At 40.2% G+C, this 25,120-nt stretch overlaps 2 protein-coding genes across 4 annotated transcripts in view; one reads left to right on the top strand and one right to left on the bottom strand.

Annotated features, from left to right (window-relative positions):
* Positions 1-20,676, top strand: part of RANBP9 (RAN binding protein 9) — a 41,541-nt gene extending 20,865 nt beyond the window's left edge. The window contains exons 3-14 of one of the 2 annotated variants that reach the window (XM_074871115.1): positions 749-801; positions 2,828-2,995; positions 6,110-6,132; positions 8,157-8,341; positions 9,101-9,213; positions 10,536-10,644; positions 12,055-12,245; positions 14,024-14,171; positions 15,883-15,956; positions 18,375-18,526; positions 19,242-19,353; positions 19,694-20,676. In XM_074871115.1, coding sequence (XP_074727216.1) covers positions 749-801; positions 2,828-2,995; positions 6,110-6,132; positions 8,157-8,341; positions 9,101-9,213; positions 10,536-10,644; positions 12,055-12,245; positions 14,024-14,171; positions 15,883-15,956; positions 18,375-18,526; positions 19,242-19,353; positions 19,694-19,824 — 1,459 coding nt within the window. In that variant the 3' untranslated portion in view covers positions 19,825-20,676. Of the gene's footprint in view, positions 1-748; positions 802-2,827; positions 2,996-6,109; positions 6,133-8,156; positions 8,342-9,100; positions 9,214-10,535; positions 10,645-12,054; positions 12,246-14,023; positions 14,172-15,882; positions 16,005-18,374; positions 18,527-19,241; positions 19,354-19,693 lie in introns of both variants that reach the window. The other variant, XM_074871106.1, reaches the window with a different exon arrangement.
* Positions 20,677-21,018: 342 nt separating this feature from the next.
* NOL7 (nucleolar protein 7) lies at positions 21,019-24,990 on the bottom strand. 2 transcript variants are annotated; one of them, XM_074871129.1, is made up of 8 exons: positions 24,800-24,990; positions 24,623-24,683; positions 24,492-24,550; positions 24,290-24,321; positions 23,140-23,227; positions 22,355-22,500; positions 22,193-22,270; positions 21,019-21,450 (listed from the first exon to the last, which is right to left on the bottom strand). In XM_074871129.1, exons 1-8 carry the CDS (start codon positions 24,970-24,972, stop codon positions 21,383-21,385), a joined length of 705 nt encoding a protein of 234 aa, XP_074727230.1. In that variant the 5' UTR covers positions 24,973-24,990; the 3' UTR covers positions 21,019-21,382. The 2 variants fall into 2 exon arrangements, with proteins under 2 accessions (XP_074727230.1, XP_074727238.1); XM_074871137.1 differs by having other exon boundaries at positions 22,355-22,476.
* Between the last annotated feature and the right edge of the window lie 130 nt (positions 24,991-25,120).

Raw genomic sequence — 25,120 nt, 5'->3', positions numbered from 1 at the left:
GGTGGGGAGATTTTTCATTTCAACTTTCTAGTACTTGCTATTAAATTATTAACAATTGTACTGGACACTGACTTCATTAAAACCACCTTTTGTAAAGCTGATTTCTGGACTTTATTGACCTAGCTGTAAGTTGTTTAGATGTAAGATTACTGGTTAGTATAGTAAAAATATTCTTCCTCTAGTTTGCCAACAGATTGCCCACAGCTAAGTCACACTGCTGGTAAATTTCTCAAGATAGCATTCTGCTCTGTGATCCAGGCCTTTAATGTTTCAGTGGGATCTTTCTGTAAGTGCTGTGCAAGAAGGCATTTTACTGGTGAAAGACTGCAGAGTTTTGCATGTGTTTTGTAAATTTATTCATTTCAGATTGTCTGAAAAACATGATGAGGTATGTTGAAGATTATGAAATTGGTCTGTGTATAGCTTTACCCCTAATTTCAAAATAAGGCGTGACCTTTGACTTTCTTCATTCATGCTTCAAACTTCATGGTTTATTCTCCGTCAATAAGCCAGGATGCCTAAAAGAGTAAAGTTGTCCTTACCTCCTGCAGAGACAGAATCTGTCTGTATCAAACTATATATGCTAGGAATTACTTTTCAGCTCCCTTGCTGTTGTGCAACTATTAAATGACCTCTCAGCAGCTTAATTGGTATCTTATTAATCAGCACAGTGTTTCTTGGCAATATCCCACATATATGTATTTTTATAAGAGACAGATAAATTTCTTTTGTTCTTTCATTTTTACAGTTACATGGGAATTGGGCTTTCAGCACAGGGTGTGAACATGAACAGACTACCAGGTATGTTTCAGTATTTACTACATTTGATAAGTTACTTACCTTGGTTAATTATATTTTTTAAAATATGCTTGACCTTGAAGGGAAGCTTCTGGTAAGCAACAGGCAGTGTAGCATGACATGTCTGTGTTGTATCTGTTATCTGAATTCTATAAAGCTTGCAGCTAAAAAGTTTAGCTTTTACTGTATGCTTGCTCCTGTACTACTTCCCTCAACTCAGTGTTATTTATAACGTTATGCAAATACTTCTTAGCAAACAAATATATTTTAAAATTTTCATCATGTTTCATGATAAAAATGAAGCTATAGATTTCCTTGCTTTGTAAACTGAATTTCTAGCAATAAAGATGAGCTACTATGGTAAAAGCTTTCTGTCAAATACAGAGTGAGCTCTCCTACTGTCAGTTTACGTACTATTACCTTTCCAACCTTAATAGTAAGGGTGTGTAGCATAGTTTTAAGTTTTGACTGTTATTGACATGCACGGTCAGAGACAATCTTGTTAACATTGTCTGCAGTATCTCTGTATGATATTTAAAGTTGGGGGGGGCGGTTAATAGCTGTTTAAATGTGTAAAAAAAAAAAAAAATAAAAAAACTAAAACACCATAAAAAACCCACCAAAAAACCCAACGTTTTTTTTGAAATTATTACCATTAGCCAAGTATAAAATCACGTTGAATTGACCTTAGAGTATCTGTATTTTCTTTCTTTTGCATTGTTACTTTCTCACCCATATGCTCTCGTAGAGGTCCTTATGGTCACAGCAAGTCCCAGTTACACTGGGAGCCCAGCTAAGGGTGATGAATTATTAGTGGGTGGCATTAAGTTCATTTTGAGTATGATTTAGGATGCATTGCAAATAATTATCAAAGATAGTACTAATCAATGTAACTGCAGTCATTTGGGGTATTTAATTTGCCAAGAGATGCTTAATGTGGTGCCAGCTGAAGCTACCGATCATATGGATTAAAGGCCTAAATATGGAAAATACTTTCAAATTAACCTGTTAGACAGCAGCTTGACAGAAGAAGAATAAACCCACAACCTTTTACTGTTTAAAAATAATTTGAGTTGTCAGTGTAAATTCTTACAGTCAGAATGTGTGTGTATATATATGTATGAGAAATATGAAATTTGGTGATTTGTGTTTAAGATCATGCTATATATTATTTTGAATAGGCATTTAACAGATCCATTAGGAGTATTTTGTGGTGCCTGAAAGTTTACTTCTTTTCTATGTGTTTTTGTTTAATATTGAATTGCAGAGACAGGTATTTTTAAATGAGCTCGGACTAAAATTGCTTGCTGTGAATTTCATTGAGTAGTGTAACAATATGAAGCTTCTTAACTGGTTCTGCAGCTTCTTCACCTGCAAAATTAGCACATATTTGCATACATAACAATTTGCCTGCTGGCTGTGACTTTCACCTGTATTTAATTTTTTTCTTCTTTTTTAATTTTTAGAGGGAGAAATGCTAGTGATACGGTAGTTTGGAGATTCTGCTATTATGCAGAGACTGCTTGCTGCTGAATAGTCATTGAGAATAATCAGGAGTAGAAATGTGTTTCCCCAGAGATGCATGTTTGGGTTTTAGCCAGGAAGAATTTGATTATGACATATGGTAGCAATAGTTTTGCAAGATGAAAGGGAGAACAGGAGAATCTTCACTGCTTTACTGGGACATGTCAGATCTGCATATAGCTTTTCAAATTTTAACATTGTAGCTGATTATATTTTTGGAGTTATAATTTTGTGTGTTCACTTAAAGAGAAAAATGTGTTACCTGAATTTGTATAACCTGTTATGTACTATGAATGGAATTACCTGTTCAGCCATTTTAATAAAAGAAGTTGTCATTATTTAAAATGAAACAGATTTGTTAGTTAGATACAAAATCTTAGAAACCAGAAAGCTGAACATAGTAATTAACCATATTAACGTGTTTAGAATATACTGACTTTGCATAGCGTTTCCATTATTTCATAATAAAGGAAACGAATAAATTGCAAATGCTTTTGTTCTGTAGGTTGGGATAAACATTCATATGGTTACCATGGAGATGATGGACATTCATTCTGTTCCTCTGGAACCGGACAACCCTATGGCCCAACGTTTACTACGGGTGATGTCATCGGTTGTTGTGTCAACCTTATCAATAATACCTGCTTCTACACAAAGAATGGACACAGCTTGGGTATGGAGAAACGTTATCTTTAATGATAACATTATGTCTGTAAGTCTGTTGTAAATCTGAAACGCTCTTCATGTCAGGAGCAAAGTGTTTGAATAGTCTCATAATCTATGAATTAATTGAAGAATTGGGAAGAATAATTTCTTGTGTGCCGCTTGCACTGACATTCCTTGTGAATTTGGAAGGATTTGTCACAGCATCTCATTCCACAGGACCTGCATTTATGAACTCCACTACTAAAGCCACAAATAATACTTGATGTTTGTAAGGTAGTATGTAATAAGAGAATTGGAGAAATGGAGAATGGATATAGCTAAAATTCGTTGCTGCTGTATGGGGGACACCTAGCCTTCGCTAAAACCTGTCGTTGGATGGGTGTTATTTTGAACATATGTTGGAGAACAGTGTCTTTTAGATTCCCAGTCTGGAGTCATGCATAGTTGGGCTAAAGCCATGAATTATACAAGTTATGCTAAAATTAAGTCCATTAAATCCTTGTGGTAAATTTTAGTATTATGCAACACTGTGAGACAATTTCTGAGTTTGAAGATGTCAGGAGGGGGTAGAGTTAAAATTTTTCATGCAATATGCATAATAATTCCGTTACTTAATGCAATTTAATGAGCAAATACACAGAGTGTAAAGAAAGAAGAAAAAAAGATCTGCTTCCTGCATTGAGAGGGCAAGGGCTTGGGAAGAGATCTTGGAATTGTGCTGAGGGGAGTAGGAGGTTTCAAAGGATAAAGCTCAGAAAGAAGAAATAAGGTTTGTGTCATGGGTAGAAATGTGATAAGGAAAAGAGAGGCTAGCTTGAAATGAAGTAAGAGGTTATTGAGATAGGGACTCTTGAAGTGCCTGTTCTAGTTTTCTCACATTGCCAAACATGTGGAAAGTTTGGAAAGTAGTAAGGGGAAGGACATGGTTTAAATTCTTCTCCTTGTCTCTCAACACAAGACTGCCTGTTTGTTTGCTCAGGCCCTGAGCAAACAGATCTAACGAGTTTTCCTGCCCCTGCTCAGAGCAGGGCTTAGATGCCTCCAGAGGTCAATTCCAAATAATCACTTCTGTGATTCTGTTCTGTCATGATTTAATATTTCTTCTAAATTGAATGAGTCTATATACCTCGACACCTATGGCAGAGGGACACTTGAACCATGCGCTGTGTAGTTGTTTCTTTTGGCCCTGTTTTAGGGTATATGTAAAATGGGAGATAACAGGCTCATGTTATGTTTACCCTAATATTTAACTGAGTTAAAACTGAGAAGGGTAGTCTTAACCATATTCTCTTTTTGGAACTAGCAACAGTGTGCCTGCAGGTAAGTTGGATCAGATTGTTGTTCAACGAAGGAGACACTGGTTTTCTGACTGCCCTTACAGTCACATGCATAGAAGAGCTAAGAAGGGAGGAGCAGAACCTTTTCTTTCAGTGAAGTCTTAAAGCAGACTGGATTAGGCCAACTGTGAAACAACACTCCAAGTGATTAAAATCTGTTTAAAGAGAAGAACAGAATGGCACAGGTGAGGAGAGGCTAGTAGAATGTCATCTGTCATAGACAGAGCCTGACAAACACTTTATGGATTTCAGAAAGAAACCTGACAGCTGTTCTGCTGTCATGGGCTTTGCTAGCTTGAATTTCTAACAGAGGAAAATTGATTCTGTGTTTAGGGGAAAAAGAAATTAGAAATTTTGGCTGTCTTGCTGAGTTGTAGTTGCCAGTTGTCCAGAATTCCTTTGCGATTGTGGCTTGGAGGACATTTGTGTTTCTTCTCTGGGCCACAGATGCAGTCTAGCATATTGGAAATCTCTGGCTCAGCCAGGGATTTGATGCTACAAAAAGGGCAAAGTGATTATTTATGCAAGTGTGAAATCCTGCGTTGAAAAAAAACAAACCCACCCCCCCCCCCCCCCCCCCCCCAAACCTCAATACCTACATGTTACTCCATCATCATTTATCATTTGTCTATCTTGCCTACTGCCATGGTTATTTTGGAAAAGGGTGAGTTGGATGTCAAAATGTGCCAAACAGAGAAAGTGGTAATAGCTTAGAAAAAGTTAGGGGGTGGACAGGTAAAAAATAAATTGATAGCTTTGAGATATGATGGGAGGAAACACATTCGCTCTGTATGTTACTTGTTTGTATCAAAGATGTGAGTAAAGAATCCAGATGTTCTTGAGATTTGAAATCTTGGTGAAGAATGGAGATGGAAAGCAGGGGTAGAATTTAGGACAAAAGGTTTAAAGCTTGTGTTTTAATCTTAAATTTGAAAAGGCAGTGATACAAAATAAATTTGAAGTTTGAAGGGGTAAGTGGATTTGAATCATTATGCACTTGTTAAAAAAAAAAAATCAAGTAACACCTGCAACAAAAAAAGGAAATAATGAAATACTCTTATCAATTGGCTGTCAGGAGATTTCCTGATAGTTATTTTTTAACTGAAAGCTTCTCTTCCCCTCCCCCTCCTGCCAATTGCGTGAAGTTCCTGAAGTGTATAGAGGTCAGATTTTTCTCTAATCCTGGAGACAGTAAAATCACTGCCTTGGTCTTATGGGTAGATGGATGCTTGTAATTATATAACGAGATATTAAGCTATTCTGTTTGAAAACCAAAACACCCTGGTGTGGATTAGAGTGAAGCATTTACTAGGCTGGTTTGGACTATCGTAGGCATGTGCTGCTCAATTAAAGATAATGTGTACTTACAGAGAAAAGTAATAGCAAACAAGAAAGGATACCGTTAAATCTTGGTGTTGCAGCATTGAGACATGCAAGTGCAAAATTATCTTCAGATATATTTTTTTTCCTCTTAATTCTAATCTCTAGCCAGAATCTTCATACTTTCTAGTCTACATATCTATCTGTATGATGTTTGCTGAATCTTATGCCCTGTTTTGAGAATTTGGATGCAAATTGAGTACTTTCAAATGACAATTAACTTTTTGCCAAATACTACCCTTTATTACTGAAGCACATCAGTTGTGTCTGAGTGTCATGAATGTCACCATACTTATTTCTGAGGTGGTTTGCGTGAGTTTTCTGAACATACAATGATACACTTAAGAAAATGAACCTAGAATCCAGGCATATGAAAAGTAATCTTAATTTTCTTTTCATTACAGGCATCGCTTTCACAGATTTACCGGTAAGATAAGTGAATTTTCAAACAGCTTTCCTTTGTATTTATAAACAGATGTTTCAGATGTAACTTACATTTACATTATGCTTCTTGGAAATACAATTATTATTTCCTTAACCAATTTGCTATCAGATATTTCTCCTCATCGTTTCAGTGGTGATTTGTTAATTGGAGGAAAACGTTTTTTGTTTTTACACTGATCCTCACAAGGGTTTTCCTTTTCAGGTTTTTAACAGTCAGTTCTAATAGAAGTTTAGCAGAAAATCACACATACAAGGAGTTACTACGTACTTTGACACGTGCAAGCCTTACGTACAAAGTCAAAGCTGTATTAAACACCAACACGGTGCATATGTGTACAGCTGTGTATCATTTGCAGAAAGGCTGGCTGCTTAAGACATGGTCACTGTAACTCATGCTTGATGCCTGATTTTCAAAATCTTTCTCTCTACTGTTCACTCCATGAGATCAAGCATACTGAAGTATTAAAGCTGCAGATATCTGAAGTCTTCTAGCTTTTCAGTCAATTAAATTGAACTCTCCTTAAAATCATTATAAATGTGCTCCCTGTGCTACTGGTGCAGACATGATACTGCACTTACTTTGGTTTTTTCTCATCCACTTCATTTCTGATTTAATCTGGTTAGGGTGCAGTGTGTGATGCACTTCTGTCTGGCCACCTACTCTTTTTGCTATGGCCTTAGGAGGCAAGGACAGATATTAAGGAAACATGAAGTTGATAACCCAGGGCACCTCTCAGCCCCGCCCCAAGTTTGGGTGCTTTGTGTAGGAAACACTGCCACTGTCCCCAGTCTGTGGGATGCCAGCAGGGCTCCCTGCTGGCACGCAGTACCAGCACAGGAAAACTGATGCTGTAATGTGAAGTTTGAAGCTGGACCCCCTCCTCATTAGAATCAATTGTTTTCATCTCATTAAAAGATTTGAGACTTGTGCTTTGTTGATTAGTTTAGACTAGGTAACACTATGAGCAAGGTTTACTTAAAAAAAAATAAGGTGGGATGGGTGGAAATGGGGGCAAGATCGGCCTGGGCATGGTTTTAACAACCAGAGTATTTTTCTTCAGTGTCATTGGGTTCACCGGGTGTCAGTGTTCCTACTGACCTGCATGTTGATAACTTCTTACTGATAGCTTTAATGTATTTAGCATATAGTTCTGTAGATCAGCATACCATTATACCATACTGTGGAGAGTATACCACCATTGACTGCAGTGTAAATATGATGTAGGTATATTTATAAATTTTAAAAAACAGCAACAAAACCCCACCCACCAAAAACCCCAACTAATTGCATTGCCATTGCTGAGATGCTAGTTGCATTTAAGAAAGTTACTTTAATCCCAACAGGCAGATTTTACCTCTTCTCATATTTGGCATATTTCAAATTTGCATGGAGACCTAATCTCTAAGCAGAAAATAAACTGAGACAACAATAAATGCTTTAAAGTCTTTTTCTAGATACAAGTCCAGGAATTCACGAGAACTTCAATGCACTGTTACAGTTCTTTTTAGGCGCTACACTTGGACTTTGAGGCTAATGAGTTCTCTATCCTGTCAGTTCTTACCACTAAAATTCAGCGATGTTTTAACTATTTCACCCCAAAAGGAAAATGGTCCACTTTGTAAGTTTAATTTTTGTTCTCTTTTTAAAAGAAACTTTAATCCTGGTCTTTAAAAATCATTAAAAAAATGGTATTTAATATTTTGTAAAATTGAAACCAAAAGTTGTAAATTGTAGCACAATTTAAAAAGTGCATTTTCTGACTAGAAAGAGAATGATCAGTAAGGCTTTCTTACTTCAAAATAAAAAGATTATGACCACTGGGAATAAAATTAATCAGTCATTGTATTACTGGATTGGTAGAAGTTGCTTTAACTGCTGGACAGATGATCCAGAGGTATTTGCTGCTTCACACTACTAGTAGCAGTGGGGATATTATTACAGAGATTAAAAAAAAAAGTGAGAGATTTAGAATAAGAGGAAAAAACTAACTAAAAAATTTCTTGCAGCCAAACTTGTACCCTACAGTAGGGCTTCAAACACCAGGAGAGGTGGTGGACGCTAATTTTGGACAACACCCATTTGTATTTGATATTGAAGACTATATGCGAGAATGGAGAACCAAAATTCAAGCACAGATTGACAGATTTCCGATAGGAGATCGGGAAGGAGAGTGGCAAACAATGATTCAGAAGTAAGACTTTGAATATTGTTCATTCAAAGAAAAAAAAGTCAATAGTTGCATGATTTCAGATTCTCTTGTGCAGAAAATTACAGATGGTATTGAAAACGAGTTCAAATAGTTTTGTTAACTGTTTCGATAAACATGTATAAAATTGTGCATGAAGATGTTTGAGGAAGAGTTATCTACATCATTAATAAATAGGAGTTTATGATGATGAATGTAAGCCCTTCCATTCTGATTTGATGGAGTTTAGAAAAATTGCCATGGTTGTAATGGGCAGTTTTAATAGTTCGGGCTCTGGAAATTTCCCTTCATGTTCTCAGTCTTCAGCATGCCAGGTTAACTTGTGGCTCATTAGTATCTCACTTGGAAAAATGGTGGTTGTGGCTTTGCTTTTTTTATTTCTTCAGTGAAAACAAAAGATGAGTGCACAGAAATTTCACTTCAGTGTACATAATGAGCAAAAAAGCCTTAATTATCAGGTAATATTTTAATTGAGCCTACCTTTGGGTGATGAATCTTTCCTATTGAAATTCATCATAATAAAATGATACACTGATTTTTTTAATTGTTTTTCTGTATAGTGTTTTGAAGAGGAAACTGGCTCTTAATTGAATTACTTTTGTCTGACTTGTACAGAAATTTCTGAATTTCAAGTAGAATTCTTCAGTCACTTTTTTCAGAAAAGGGTTTTTACATTCAAGAAGTTCTTGGTTTCTTGCCTGTATTTAATGAGTGTTTCTGGGTTTTGTTTTTGTTTATTTTTAGAATGGTATCATCTTACTTAGTTCACCATGGATACTGTGCAACAGCAGAGGCATTCGCCAGATCCACAGACCAGACTGTGCTAGAAGAATTAGCTTCCATTAAAAATAGACAAAGTAAGGCTGGAAAGCATGTTACATCCTTTTTTTCTTCTCTTAAACAAATATTACATAAAACTTGTTTTTAAGCATCATTGTAGAATTTCCTTTCAGCACTACTCCATAGTATAGTTCTTTGCTGTCATGTAAAGTTACACACGTATGAACAGCAGGTTAAGATGAACTTCCACACTAGGGCTTTGGAACTTGTTTGATGGTAATTACTTGTGGTAAATTACCTGTTGTCTTTCTCTTGAATGGAAAATTGTGATCTGTCTTAAACAAATGTGTGTAATGTCTCTGAACGAGCGTTTGTGAGAACTAATGGTCAGTCACAAACAGGAATATAAAACTTAGCCTTGACAAACATTTAGACTTTTAACTGTGAAAAGGGGTAGAGTTTAGGGAATGCTTTATAAGTTAAATCAAATTTGAGTTTTCCTGCTTACAGATGTGAGGGGGAAGAGGACAAGGAGAACTAACAGCAGTTCAGTTCTAACTTGCTGTGGCAGTGCTGTTTGGCAGCCTGATTAAACAGCGCCTTCCCCGTTCCTTTAAATCCCTGATGTACGAACACAAGCGTTTGTGTGACACTATGACGTACCACGTGGGGAAACTGCTCTGGTTGAAAAATAACCCGTTAAGTTGGGCTGTTTTTCATTTGGATCAATTTCTCTGTTGGTGGATAGAGCTGTGAGGCTGTTTGCGACTTGTGCCAGGTTACAGCAACAGAAGCATCAACTAAAGCAGGGACTGTTGTGGAAAGGTTTAGTCAACTGTAACCTGACTGAAAGTATGTGTTGTAGGTGAGAGAGACTACATTTTTTCTTAGTCAAAATTGAACCTGTGGGAGTGGGATGCAATTTGGATGTTCTTGGGTGACAGTAGTTTGGTACATGCTTATTTATAAAGGTGTGAAAATGAGAAATAAATCACAGAAGAGCATCTGCAATGTTAGTCTAGCTCTGAATGTGCAATTTGAGTACAAAGTGGTTGTATGCTGGCAATAAATAAAAATATTGAGTACTTAGATATATGTAGGTGGAGTGCAGTTCTTAAATTTTCCTACTGAACAGTTTAAGGAAGCATGATCTTTCTTTACACTATTTCTTTCTAAGAGGAAAAAAATCTTGTTGACTGATGGTTGCAGTGTCTTGTAATCGTTAATTTACATGTATTAATCCGTAAGCTGTCCATTTAACTGATGTTGGTTTTGGTGAACAGAAATTCAGAAATTGGTTTTGGCAGGATGAATGGAGAACCCATTGAAACAACATAACAGCTGTATCCAAGTTTACTAGAAAAAAATCCTAATCTCTTATTTGTTTTTTGGTGAACAGGAATTCAGAAATTGGTTTTAGCAGGAAGAATGGGAGAAGCCATTGAAACAACACAACAGTTGTATCCAAGTTTACTAGAAAGAAATCCTAATCTCTTATTTGCATTAAAGTGAGTCTTCAAATTATACAGATGTGTGTTTATAGATGGCACAGTACCTTCTCAGACAAGACAGTTACTCATTTAAAGCTTTCACGGAAATTTAAACAAAGTTAAGCAGCGTTTTTTAGAAAATGTGTATAGTTCACTCTTTTTATGCTATATTACTTGCTACTTGTTTAACTAGGTTTTGTCATCAAGGTCCTGTTTTGCAGCATAATTCACATCTCACTGTAGACTTGTTCTCTAGAACTAAGTTTCGTAATTTTTTCAAAATCAATTTTGATCAGTTTGGGTATCGAGTAAAACTTAATGTAAACTGATACACTATCGTATTCAAGAAGGTTAAGAGTTCTGTTGGCATAAGTTGGTCTGTTCCTCCAAATGGGTGACTGACTTTAAAGACCAGTTTAAATAAGCAGTTTCACTCCATGTCACTTTACTAGAAACCTCTGGCTAAGACTGTGGAAATTCCATAATCCCAAAGAGTTCTCTTGGCTTCCCAGGCACACAATAGTCACCTTCATTCTGGCATTTCCACCTGCCAGCTGCGCTGATCCTCCAGAATTTTGTATCATGTTGTAGTGTTTGAATGCGGAAAAAATCTGTTACCTCCTATGAGAACAAAGCACTTTAATTTTTATGTTCAGTTAAGTAACTTGGAATGTATTTGAAGTCTGTCACGCTCAAGTGTGGAACAGAATTCAAGATAGTACTGCAGCTTTATCACAGAATTCACAAAATGCGAACATTTTGATGAAAGACTTCACTCGATAACGTCAACTGTATGTTATCTTTTTCTCAATCTGTCTTTCTAAATTTTGCCTGTTCTGTTGAGGCTATCCAAGCCTAAAACATAAAGCAGTAGTTCTGAGCTTCCTTAAAGTCCATAGTAAAACCTCCTTATCTAACCTAAAATTGACAAAGAGCAACAGCCTCTAAAGGGAAGGTTTGTATATGAGCTTGCTTTTCAAACTGTTTTCTAGTGCAAATGTTTAATGTTAAGAGTCACCATTTAATGCTTACTGTTCCAGACAGTCAAACTATGTTCTCATTTACTTTGAGAGAAATGACAGACATGACAACGTAATGACATAGACTTCTCAAGAAATAACCTTGCCCCTGCCAATAAAACAAAACAGTTAAAACAAGAAAATATAGTTTAGTTGTCTAAACTTTGAGGACTTATTGACAAAGTCTGCCCTTGAAGGATAATATTCCTGTTCTCCTCCCTCACAAATTTTGTAATTGTGTATTTTTGGCTGAATACTGCAGAGCTTATTGATGAATGGTACTGACATCCAGCATTTTGTTGAGTCAGACTTTTTGTATACTTAACACTAAAATTTAATCATTGCTATCGTTGGTAAATTAAAATGTGTGAATTGTTTTATTAGCTAAACCTTTTTGCCTTTTGTTTAGGGTGCGCCAGTTTATAGAGATGGTGAATGGTACAGACAGCGAAGTGCGTTGCTTGGGAGGCCACAGTCCAAAATCTCAAGATAGTTACCCTGTTAGTCCACGATCGTTCAGTAGTCCTAGCATGAGTCCCAGCCACGGAATGAATATTCACAATCTGGCAACAGGCAAAGGGAGCAGCACACACTTTGCTGGTAAGTTGATGTGGAGGATATACCACATAGATTTGGATAGACTACACCACGTAGATTTTATTTATTTTTTTTTTTTTTTTTTTACAATTAAGTATTGGGAGAAGTTACTAATACAGACTGACAATTTGGTTTACTTAAGAGATGATACTGAATGCTTTGTATAAAAGTACAGTTTTAATGATTAAAATATGTGATTCTCAGTCACTGGGGAAATGGAAAGTGTATAAATAGATTCAAATCTTTTTTGCATGTGCTCTTGGTTTTACTAAGGGTTTGCATAGTAGGTTGACACTTCTAAGTTGCCAGTTTCAGAGAAATGCTTGCTTCCAGGAGATGGAAGGTTCTGACACAAATTTCTGCGGTCCTTTCAGTGATAATTTATGGCTTGGGCAAAGTGGTTTAAATCCAGTAAGTGGTGTATACGATCCATTTCCTGTGGTGTTTATGGAACAGCAGGAACAGCTGCTCTTGTGTAGGAAACACCAGAAGCTAGGTGGTGGAGTTAGGTGAAAGGCTTTCTGCTGGCAGCTGAATTTCAGTCTGCAGAGTTGAAACCGATCTGAGAGCATCTAGGTGATGGTGAAGCTTCCGTGGGAGGCCCTGAATGCTCAGAGGTGCCCCATGCTGGTGGGGAGATCCTCCGCCTTCCAAAGCACCCCTGCAGAGAAGTAGTTGAGCATGTTAAAATGGTACTTGAATGTGTCATCTTTGAAGCCAAGACTCTTAGAGTAGCAGAGGCCATCAACTTTCACTTCTGTTTCATTCTTAAATTCAAACTGGAGCTGACTGGGGGCTTCTTTATTTTTTTCTTTCGGTGGGATTGAGTGGGAAGCCAGTGTAGCCTGGCCACCAGAATACCTGCTGCCCTTGGAAAGGCAGCAGCTTCGCTTTCCTTACCCTCTCTGTCAAGACTGAGTGGAGGTCCACTCAGGTTTTTGTTTGTTCTTCAGGTGGTTATTGGGATGTATGGTAGAAAGTACCTCTAACTTCCTAAGTTTGGAAATAGGAGCACCACTTACTAAGTGAGTTGATGAATGTATTATTAGAATTGAGGTTTGGGATTTCCTGAATGGCAGCAGCTTTTGTGTATAGGAAGCTCTTGCAGTGACCCGTTTCTATATTAGAAGATACTAGGGAGCTCCTGCTTTTGGGCTTGATAGAACTGGCAATTACATGTTTGCTTCAAATAGTAGTTTCTTGATTATATTCTAGAATAGTCAGAAGAGATTTTAGCCAGACATCATAATTTCACAGATTGGTGTAATTTTATTTAGCAAAGGACAATATTAACAGAAGAACTACATGGGGAAGGAGGGAGGTTGTATTTCAGTGTAGCAATGAGTAAAAATATTTTCAGCACTGAATTTTACTGCATATTTATCAAGAGAATTATGTGATTAAGAATTAGTAAGATGCATGTCTGCTTCCATTCATAATGATTACAGTGGCCTAGAAAAGATTTTCAGATCTTTCAGAAACAATGTATCAGTTCTAAAAAATTATTCTACATTGATGCAGTTTTCTGTTTTACTGCTGTATGTACAACTGACAAACCTTCTCATGAGCATGCTAGTATTTGTTAAATAATGCTTAACTTCTGCACTGTAGAAGCCTTGAAGGTTCAAATACCTGAAACACGAATGCTAGGTGTTTGGGTTGGTTTGGCAAATCTAGTGTTTACTGACCAGGAACAATTAAGATATACTTATTTCAATGCTATAAATAGGTATTTAGAAATGAGTTTGTAGATGATTACAATTACTTAAACTTTCTTTCAGGGTTTGAAAGTAGTTGCAGTAATGGAGTAATATCAAATAAAGCGCATCAATCTTACTGTCACAGTAAACACACGACCACCAGCTTGAATGTACCAGAGCTCAACAACATAAATGTATCAAGATCACAGCAGGTTAACAGCTATTCCAGGTGAATAAACTTCAGATGCTTCTAACTTACATTAAGGCTTGTGTTGTCCATGTGCTTGTATTGCAGAGAAGAGTTTTCAGTGGGATTTGATGTGAATTTTTTTTTTTTTCAAAGACAATTAAAACATTTAGTGTAAGAAGCCAGCAGCTTGTGGTCACTCTAGTGTGCTTTGGTTTTATTTTAACTTCTCAAGCTCAATAGACTGTTTTCTCCTGTTTGGTTAAAGAAATGCAATGGACAAAAATAAATTACCTTGCTTATAGCTATTTATGGTCGGTTTTGAAGTTATATCGTGAAGATTAACTAGCTTTCTGGCACTTGGGATTTTAATTTAAGCCACTGTTGTTGATTTAAGCACATTGCATGTAGGTAATGAAAAGTTTTTCAGATACTCTCCATTTGTGGCAGTATCTGCAAAGTAAACACAATTGAGATGCATAGGAAATGTGGACTCCCTTCCATTGCACACACAAGAATTGTTTGCCTACTCCCATCACTGTCGCTTGTGCAAACACATTCAATTCAGAGAATGAAAATAGCTGTATTAACCAGGGTTAATATGGTTATTCATAACCAGTAAATATTAAGCTCTGCATTGCACAGATGCAGCAGAACCTAATTTGACGTGAAATACAACAGTACTCGGCTGCGTTGTCCAAGATGTGTTCCCAAAACTACCAACTAGGATGTGATGATGTGGTAGTGATAACTAAAAGTATTTCAGTTGGATAGTGATGATTGGGGAAAAAAAGTAAGAGTAACAATTTATTTTTTAACTTCGTGATTTGAGTTTACATCAGCAATTGCCTCTGCCAAAAAGCCTGGCAGTGTCCAGGCAACTTTGAGATTTTTCACAGGAGGAAGACAGTCCCTTGGCTGCAGCGTTGCCCAGTCAGAGAGGCCTTTTGGTTTCCTTCCTCAAAGGAAGCTGAGTACTTCTGGTTGCTTAGAAGCAAGCTACTAAACTTAAAAACCGAATCTTTTTGGTCTTGAGAGAGGTTTTAGGTTGTCGTTCTCCATGATGAAATAGAACAGGCTGGGATGTAACTTGAGTGCAAAGCTTGGTCCCTGAAGCTGTGCTGGCATTTTCTAAAAGTCCTTCTGTGACATGCTGTGAGCAAAGTGTGGTGAGGAGTTGTATGCTCTGAATTTGCCTCAGAGCATCTCTTCAGTGTCTTGGTTTACTCAGTATTTGCTTTGGGTTTTTATTCTTTTTCCCTGTAACTCTACTGAGAGTAAATGAGAGATCAAGACTTTTTTGAAAGAACTACTTACCTAAATATGATATTCTCAAAGTAGGCTGTATATTGAGTTCACTGTGTTTAAAAAAAAAAAAAAAAAAGTGGGAGTAGTGTATTTTCTCCAGCTCTATGTATGTACAGATACATAAACAAGGTAAGAACTTTTTAGTGTGTATGTAGAAAGTGTTATACTGCTTACTCTTGAATAATGGTGGACATGTTTAATTTTTCAGCATCTGCAAATGTTATTTTACTGAATGCTAATGTTAGCTGAGAGAGCCTTAAGATTTCCCTGGTGCTCTGGTATCACCATTTGCTGTGGAAAAAAAGCTGTGGTCTAACTTGGCCAACAGTATTTAAAAACAGCTTTTCAGTAGCGGAGATGAGGAAGTACTGTGCTGAAGTTGTGAAGAAGATAATCCTAAGTACTTAAATATGAGTAAAACTTTTATTTATTACTCTCTTTTCAGCAATGATGTAGACATGGAAACAGATCACTACTCCAATGGGGTTGCTGAGACTTCATCCAATGGCTTCCTAAATGGTAGTTCTAAACATGATCACGAAATGGAAGAATGTGACACAGAAATGGGTCTGCAGTGATATTTCTTACATTTTTATTAAGTGATGGCAACAAGGTTATGTTTTTACTTGCAATGCTTCCCAACTTGAAAATTAGGGATATTAGCTCAAATCTTAATTTTTCTTGTTTGTTGTTTTTGCTGTGATTAGATGTAAATCTTATAACTTCTGATTCAGGTGGTCCAGTGTCAGTGTGAGAACAGGGGAAACTGGTAACTCATGGATGTTGAAACTAGCATCGGTTTCGAAGGAAGTACCTTGGAGAAGAAACATCCTGTTGTGTAGCACGCCTGGGTTAGGGCTGGCAGATTGCCTCTCCTCCTTCCCCTAGTCCTCTTACCATTCATGGTTCTCATGGCATCTTTGTGCTCGATAGTAAGAGTAGAAATTCCAAATCACTTATATTAAAGAATGCAAAGTGCTAGCATTAAATGCTCACGAAAATAACTATATTTGGGAACTGAGATGTTAAATAGTGCTTTCCACCAAAAAAATACCCTGATTTACATAGTTGTGGTCTGAAAAACAACTTTATTTTATTTAACTTGCTTTATACTCAGTCATACCTGCTGCCATTAGGGGTAAATGAGTATTTAAATACCCTCCGATTGCCAGCACACCATAAAAAGATGCTGTTAACTCTGTCAGTTACGGTGCTGACTGTCCCTATCGAGTAAAGGCAGCCAGATCACCTCAGTGCACGCAGGCTGGAGCTTAGACAGTGGTGGCTTTGCTGGCCCTGTCTGAAGAAGTGGAGGAATCCAGCCCAGCTATTTCTGCAGTTGCGGAACGATCTTTCCAAAGAATTGATTTAGGCAGACATTGATTAATAGGTAGTTTAAATGAAATGTGAAGCTTGGGACATCATCGGTGGTAACCTTTCAGAACGCAGTGGTACTTGGAGATACCTAGGAACGCCTCACAGTTCTGAGGGGGCGTGCTGCGGCGGCTGCTGCTGGTCATGCAGCTTTGCTGGCAAATACTAGGTAACTGTCGAAAAGCAAATATAGCTCTGTTACAGCCCTGGAGGGGGAGATGCAAATTGCCAAGACTGTTTTCCCTGCATTACGCTCTGAAACTGGATAATATCAAGGCCTCGTTTCTGTGACAGAAAAAACAAAACACTTCTTTACTCTCTTGCAGCCTTTTCCACAGAGGCTTACTGTGACAGACATGAAGCAGCTGCACAGGGCGCAGAGTTGTTTGTGGTTTTTTTAATGTAGTTCTTTTCTGCCTTTGGAAAGTGATGGCCTAGATTGAGCTGCAGCTAGCAACAAACGCCACTGCTTGAAGACTTGTGGGTGCTTCACCTTCGTAAAAAAGAAATGTGGCTCCTCAGCCTACATTGTTTACTCCCCACAGTTTGAGCTTGGTGGTTTCTTTGGTGGTTTTTTGCTTTTTGAAATATTTATGTATTCTCCTTAGTGCTGTGTATGTGATCTTAAGTAGGCAGATTTTTTTCCACAGGTGATATGCTTGCATCTAAGGTGGGGGGGGGGGGGGGTGCGAGTGGGGAAGTGTCCACTTGTGGATCCTAGTTTGAAATAGTGGTCAAAACACATCACTAGGTGGCAATGTTAAAACCAGAAAGAATAGTTTTGTAATCAAAGCGTACGTCAGAATTCTGATTCAAAACTTGATTCTGTTGAGGAAAAAAGGCAAGAAATGGATAAATGCCTTTTTTTTTACAGGTTGCTTTAGTTGTAAATTTAAAAAGCAGCTTTCAGAGAAGCCACGGGTTGATTTACTGTTCATAAATACATTAATACCTTTTAAAATCACTGGTATTGGGGAATATTGTAGCAAACAGTAAAGAAAGTGATTGTAGTGTTTTGTTTGATTACAAAAGAAGCCTGAAATATCCAAATTATTAAGCTAATATATTCTACAAGGTGTATGTATGAACAGTCTAAATGATCATCTTGTAGCAACATCCATTGTGGTTGTTTGGGAATTTCAGGGGTTTTTTTACCCTCTATTAGTGGTTCTGGATTTGGCGCATCTTTAGAACTGCAATGCCAAAGAATTAAAAAGGTACAACTGTGTGGACTTCTATTGCTGTCGTTATTAATTTTAAACTCCCATAAAATTTTAGGGTAAAATTTGGTTTTATAGTCTAGTTAGTAAAATTAACCATTGCAAAACAAACAGCATGTATAGACAGCCTTTGCTGTTAGCTAATTAAGTCTCTTAATGTTTATAAAGGAGCAATTCAACCGTGCTTGCTATAGGAGTATGTTATGCCAAGGTCTCTGGCCTGACGTGCTTTCTCTCAGAGAAGGCAGTTGTCTTTTGAGTGAAATCAGTGCAAATTCTCTAGATCCATAGATGGTTACTGTCAGCTCTATTAGTGGTGATGATGACGATACCATTTTTGCAGAAGTAGATTCAAGTCAGTTAAGACGTCAACTATGTGGCGGCAGCCAAGCGGCTATTGAGAGGATGATCCATTTTGGAAGAGAATTGCAAGCAATGAGTGAGCAACTAAGAAGAGAATGTGGCAAAAACACAGCGAATAAGAAAATGCTCAAGGTATGTTTAATCTTGAAATTGTGGTGTTAAGGTGAATAACCGTGCTACCCAGCAGAAGCTTTCCAGAGCACGTGGCACTGCCATACTGTGCTGCTTTAACTTCTGTGATTTTTTTTTTTTTTTTTTTTTTGTCCAAGAGCAGTATTCTAGCCAGCTGTGGTGTCACACTGTCTCCTGTCTTGTCTGTGCAGCACATTCACAGGGAAGATAATTTATCTCATACCATAATACAGTTAAAACCAGAGATGAATTTAGCACTTCCCTCTATCTCGTTTCTGACTGCATAGCTTGGCCTCTTGAACCAAAGTGCCATTTTCAGCTCTAATGATAAATGAACTGCAAGAAAGAGGATTGATACAGCTGCCTAAAGTGTACTCTCTTTAGTACTCGCTGTGTTTAACTAGTTTTACCTTGATTTGTGACTGCTCTGGAAAAGAATTCCCCTGCCAAAGACTGACTGCATGCAATTTTCAGTCTGTTTTCTCTTTCCCCATCACTTTCTAAAACACTGCTAACTTTTGTCTTTCTGCTGGGAAAAACACTGCTTGCTCAAAATGGAACAAGTCCTGTTACAATTTCTTTTTACACTTTTGTATTGTTGAAGGACACTGACAATCACCTCTGTGATTCTGAATCAAAACGGGTGAAGAAAATACTCCTCGTTTTCAGTAGCAGAAGGTAGCTGTGAGATGTAACAAACCCCCTCTTTCCACAGGATGCATTCAGTTTACTTGCCTATTCAGATCCCTGGAGCAGCCCTGTTGGGAATCAGCTCGACCCGATACAAAGAGAACCCGTCTGCTCTGTACTCAATAGTGCAATACTCGGTAGGTAAGGCCCCGGCCGTGCCTTGCGCGCGGGCTTCCCTGGCCAAGTGCAGCAGCATGCCGGTGTGCACGCTTACTAAAAGAGGGGCAGTTTTAGGGGGGCAGTAATGTGACAGACGTCATCGTTCAAAGTGAAAATGGGCCCATTCAATAACGGTGCTGTGCAGGGAATTGGAAAATGTCACTTAGTTGCTCCCGCTCTGTAATGCTGTAAGAGCAAACTTTGCAAGGAAAGAGGAATTTTGAAATGAATGATGTAAGCAGGGTTAACCTTAAAGTTTTCAGTGCAATACTATGAAATTAGTCAGGTGTTTTAACTGCCACTGTGATTCTTTTTCAGAGACTCACAATCTGCCAAAGCAACCGCCGCTTGCCCTGGCCATGGGACAAGCGTCGCAGTGTCTAGGATTGATGGCTCGGTCGGGAATTGGCTCCTGCGCCTTCGCCACAGTGGAAGACTACCTACACTAGCTATGCATTCGGGGGTCTCAAAGGTGGTGTGGCATACTCAACGTGGAAAGTAGACCAGCTCTGCTGACTGGAATTTGGAATTTTAATTATGTACTAAGGACAAGTCTGTCGCTTTATGTTGCTTCCTAGTTTACAGCATGATGCAAATGATTTCTAACTTAGTGTTAGGAGAAAATTTCCATCTTTAAACCTCTTAGACCACTAAGAGTTGAAAGTATCACTGATAATGTCAGACATCCAAATTGACAAGTACCAATCCTTTAAACGATTGTCCAAAACAAACCAAAAATCCTGCTACCTTCTGGTGGGGCGGAAGAAGAGAAAACGTGGATGTATTAGCAGGTGGGTGATGTAAACGTCCAGCAGGATGACTTGCCAACCTCCACCCCCATTGTTACATAGTTCAATCAGTGTAATTTGCAAAATGCACAAACACCCGATGGTTTGGATATATAGTGTTGATGGGAAGAAATGATATTTTTTAATGTGTACTGTAAAACTTGAATTACTCAGGAGCTGAGTGAATATGTTTGTTGCTACTTACAATCCCAACCTGTTGATCTTAGTAGTTTTTTGTTTTAACATGGTCTTTTCAACTTTGTTTCCTTGTTTAACTACAGACAGCTTCTGTTGTGTAGACTCACCAGTTTAACTGTTGTATTATAACAGTATTACATGTCAACACAGTGTGGTTATGACCTATTTATATAAAAACCAAATATTTAGTCAATTTACAGTCTTAATTTAATCTTTGTACACCTTGCATTTTTAAAAGTGCTTAAATAGTACTATATTGCAATAAAATGTAGTGATATCATAATTAACCAGCCATTAAAAACTTACTTCTACATACATGGTAGCATGGACTCGTATGCTACGTTCTCTTGGTTCGAGAGTTAGCTCAGCCCTCGAACTGCTTCTCACGCAGCCCCCTGCTGTGGGAGCGGTGGCTCGCTGGGGCTGCCCCTGCCCTGTGTCAGCACCTGCCGGTGGCACCCTGGCTCCTCACTACCAGGCAAGTCTGATAGAAGCTTGTTCAGGGCTCCCTGGAGGTGGGGGAAAGTAATCATCACGCTGGACAGAAGGGCCCTGCGGGCTGAGCTGCCTTAATGATTCTGACACCAAGACACAGCCTTTCTTCAGAGATACAAGTAACTGAAAAAGCAGGAGCATCGCTGTAAGAAACGCACCATCTGTAAGTACAACATCGATTTTCTTTATTGTCTGCAAAGGAGCTGCCTCCCTGAGCCTGCAAAGGAGCATGCTTCCACAAGCCTGGCCCTAACACCAGCTGCTCTACATCAGCATCAGGGATGGGCAGGCACTGCCCTGGCCCAGCTGCAGCTTCGCTTCCCCAGCCACTTCCAAAGGGGGGAGGGAAGAGAACAGGGATGTCAGTTCAGGCCCAGCTGGGTGAAGGTCAGTGCCTGCTGCTGGCTAGAGCTGAAAGCAGAGCCATGCTGGGGAAGTGCAGAAAGAACACTTTCGTTGTCTTCAGAGACTTAACGTGCAGTAAAAGAGTCCTTAATAGCATCTTCTGAAAAAGCTGTCTCCATACTCAATTTTTAATCTGTGTTGAGAGCCAACGTTTCTTAAATCTTGCTGCTTTCTCCTTTTTTTCTTGCCCTTAGAAAAAAAAAAAGCAGCTGTTAGTTACCACTTTCTTAGCCCATGTACTGGCTAAGCAGCAATCCACTGCTTACTACAGCATTTCAGAACAGAACTGACTGGAAAGCTGATAAACTTCCTATCTTACCTACAACCTGGGCTTCCACGGGCTGGCCATACCAACTTGCACCCACCTCCTTCAGAGGGAGGGTGGGGGTACAGCCCTGCCCCCACTGGTCACACACAACTGAAAAGCTGACTTTGCCTGGTAAGGACCAAGAACTTTTGCCTCTCCAGCCCCCCAGACTGTGCTTGTGTGGCTGGAACTGATGTGGGTATGAGTCTGTCCCCATTCATTTCTGTAATGTCAGTTTTTCTGAGAAACAGGCACCATTTCCCTGTGCTCACACACACATTCTGGGATCTTGGCATCCCCACTTCACGTTTTACACATGTGAAATAACTGCCAACAGCTCAGAGGTTTAAGCTGAAACAAAGTATTTATTTGAACAAGTAAACATGCTCGCTCTTTACCAAAAATGATTTTTTTTCAAGTTCTGGCTCACACCCCCTCCCCGGTGCACCGTGCACTACACCCCCTCAGGCTGTAGCTCCCCACTGCCCCTCCCTTCCTATCTGGTTCTCTGAGTTGGAACGTAGCAACTAACACCCCTCTAACATGGGAAAGCCTTTTTTTTTCCAAGTGTGCTTTAAACCACATACGCAGATAGCAGTACCTACTCTGACTTTTCATACTCACCCCAAGACTTGTCCACAAACTGAACTGCAGCTTTTTTAACTGGGTTTTTCTTGTTTTCAAGGGAAAAAAAATCATTTGCTGAAATGGAGATGAGTGAGTATGAGTTACTAAGTTTAACCCAGACAAATGTAGATGTAGATCCAGCTGAGGAAAATGGCTTACCCTGTGCCCGGTTGGCGTCTGGTCCGTAGAGATGAGCATTTAGAAAGTCTTTGGCAAGCTGCTGGTGAAGGCCTGTTAAACTCTGATCTTTTAAGCACACTGCCATATAGTTTCCTTTTGTCCTAGTTAAATAAAGATGTAAATCCCTGCAGCATGGTTACATCCAGAACAAGACACACTAGTCAGTGCTCTGCTACTTGAGCACAACAGCAGCCAGTGCTGGTTTCTGATGCTCAGCAAGCTTTCTACAAGTATTTTAAAAAAAAAAAAAAAAAAGGACCAAGACTCTCAACCAGTCATCACATGCCTTTATGTGCCCTGAGTAGCTCCCTGGGAGTCTTGAACTAGTCCTACCAGGAGCTACTGCAATTCCCCTATGGGGACATCAGTGATGAAACACAGGAGAAAAAAGAAAAGATGACTGAAATGCAGGAATTTGGTGCTAAACAACCAGACCTGTAGCAGCACGTCAGAATGTCTGCTGCTGTGCTCACGCCTGCCCAGTTATATGTACATAATATATAAACAGCATTTGTATTGTAATTTTTTTATATATATGTGTGTGTATATATATTTGACAAGAAGCATATCAGAAGCATGTTAAAGGTGCTTTTACCACAAAAATACACTTCCAGTCAGAGGAAGGGCAAGGGGAACACGAAGGGAAGAAGAGCATGGGGCCATACAGGGACAGAACAGTTGCAGGGATGCCCCTTCCTCAGCAGCACCACTGCCAAGGGGACAGACACCATGGCCCCTCTGCAGCCCCTCTGCTCCCAGCGTACCTGGCTGCCTTGCTCTGCTTGTTCTTCTTCACCTGCCTTTGGCCTTGGCCTTGTCGCAGCTTCGCAGCCCCACCTCCCCGGCGTTTACCTAAAGTAAATTTAATGGAAAGCAGAAAAAATTTCCCAAACGTTATGAATCAAGAGCTGTAAGTGAAAGATGAATGGGAATGAAACAACACTTTGGCGGGGAAAAATGTCTTTAGTTAAGTCCAACAGGCATTTTTCAGAAGCTCCGACTAAGAAGAGCTAGAAAGCGTTGCCCTCACAGAAGGGCTGTGAGAGGGAGGGGAAGAAGCAGGTCTTAGGGCAGCCACCCGAAGCGCCTCTTGCCAGCTTCCCCCTTCCTTGCCATCAACAGCACAAAACAGGGTTCATCAACAGACAAAAAAAATCAATGTGACACAACAAGCTGTGAGTAACACGCAAAGGGGAGCCTCATTCTCACCATTAAATACATACTATGGAGACTGAGTATTCAAAGCATCACCCTGAGCTCATCTCTGGTTTATGCCAACAGATTTTTTTAAAACAATAATAGAAGGAAGAAAAAGTAGCAGTTACACCATCCAGCTCTATAATTATGTGAGGTATAGATGAGAATTGTTTAAAAATAAACCAAACAAACACGTTTTGGTAAAGTACTTTGAAGTACTGAAGAACAGCTGAAGAGGGCCAGGAAACAGAACTCACAAACACTCCAGACTCTTGATTTTCTAGTTCAGAATTTGAAAAAAGTTACCTATTTTTTTTCAGATGCTATTAAACCATAGTATGATATATAAAGTATCAAGCCAATTAGCAACTCCATCCAGGAATAGCCTTTATAATTTAAACAAATGCTAAATATTAATCTCCCTCTGGTAATCCTTGCTTTTTCTATTATAACCCCTGCCCATTATTTCCTTAAACACCTCGGGCTATTTTAACTGAAATCATTGTACAGCAAACAACTTTAGTCAAAGGCACAGGAATGGGATTAAATGTGACTTTTGATTTTTTCCTCAGATAATTTTCCTTGGCGAGAGACAATCTGTCTGGTCTGTTCAAGTTTCTCTGTACCCGAGCGCTCCCCGACTGCAGCTTTAGCACAGAACCGACATCCTGAGGTACCGGGGAGAGCACCGCGCTGGCAAGAGGAGCAGCAGCCTACCTCGGTTACCTGCCGCAGCCTGCTCTTCGCGTCTGGGGAGGAAGGAGAAGGCAACCGGTTACTCTTCCAATTCCCACCCACTTCGTTTACTCCGAGCCGCTGAAGCTCCCACCCCGCCCTCCCAAGGCCCGGGCCCCGAGGGGCCGCACGGCGGGCGGGAGCCGCCAGGCACCGCTCCCCGAGGCGCCCCGACCCTCCTCACCCTGCGGGCGGCGCGGCGGCCAGCTCCTGCAGCACGGCCTCGGGGAGCAGCTTCCGTTTCTGCGGGGGAGAGCGGAGTCAGCGGGGCGGGGAACGCGGGGTACGGGCGGGCGGGGGAGGGGGCCGCCATACCTTCTGCTCCGTGAACAGCTCCTGGCGCCGCCGCCGCTTCTCCTTCAGCAGCTCCCGGTGCCTGCGGGGGGGCGGGAGGTGCCGTCAGCGCGGCCGCGAGGCCCCGGGGCGGAGGGGAAGGGCTCGCGCGCGGGTGACCGGGGGGGGGGGGGGGGGGGGGGGGGGGGGGGTCCGTACCTCCGGGCCGCCTCCCCCACGAGCTTCCGTTCGGTCTCGGCCGCCTCCCTCGCCGCACCGAAGGGCACCTCCTCCGGGGCACCGTCCGCCTCGTCCTCCGAGGAGGGCGGGCTGAGGAGCGCGGCGGCTGGCGCGCGCTTGCCCGCGGCCGCCGCCTTCTGCCGCCGCGCCATCGCCACCCCCGCCTGACCCCCGCCCCGGAAGCGCTCCCCGCCCCCGGAAGCGCTCCCCGCCCCCGGGGGAGGCCCCGCCCCCGGGGGAGGCCCCGCCCCCGGGGGAGGCCCCGCCCCCGGGGGAGGCCCCGCCCCCGGGGGAGGCCCC

This window comes from Strix uralensis, chromosome 1 (assembly GCF_047716275.1).
Source record: "Strix uralensis isolate ZFMK-TIS-50842 chromosome 1, bStrUra1, whole genome shotgun sequence".
Taxonomy (NCBI): domain Eukaryota; kingdom Metazoa; phylum Chordata; class Aves; order Strigiformes; family Strigidae; genus Strix; species Strix uralensis.
The sequence above is the reverse complement of the archived record's forward strand: the minus strand, read 5'-3'. Positions and strand labels throughout refer to the sequence as shown.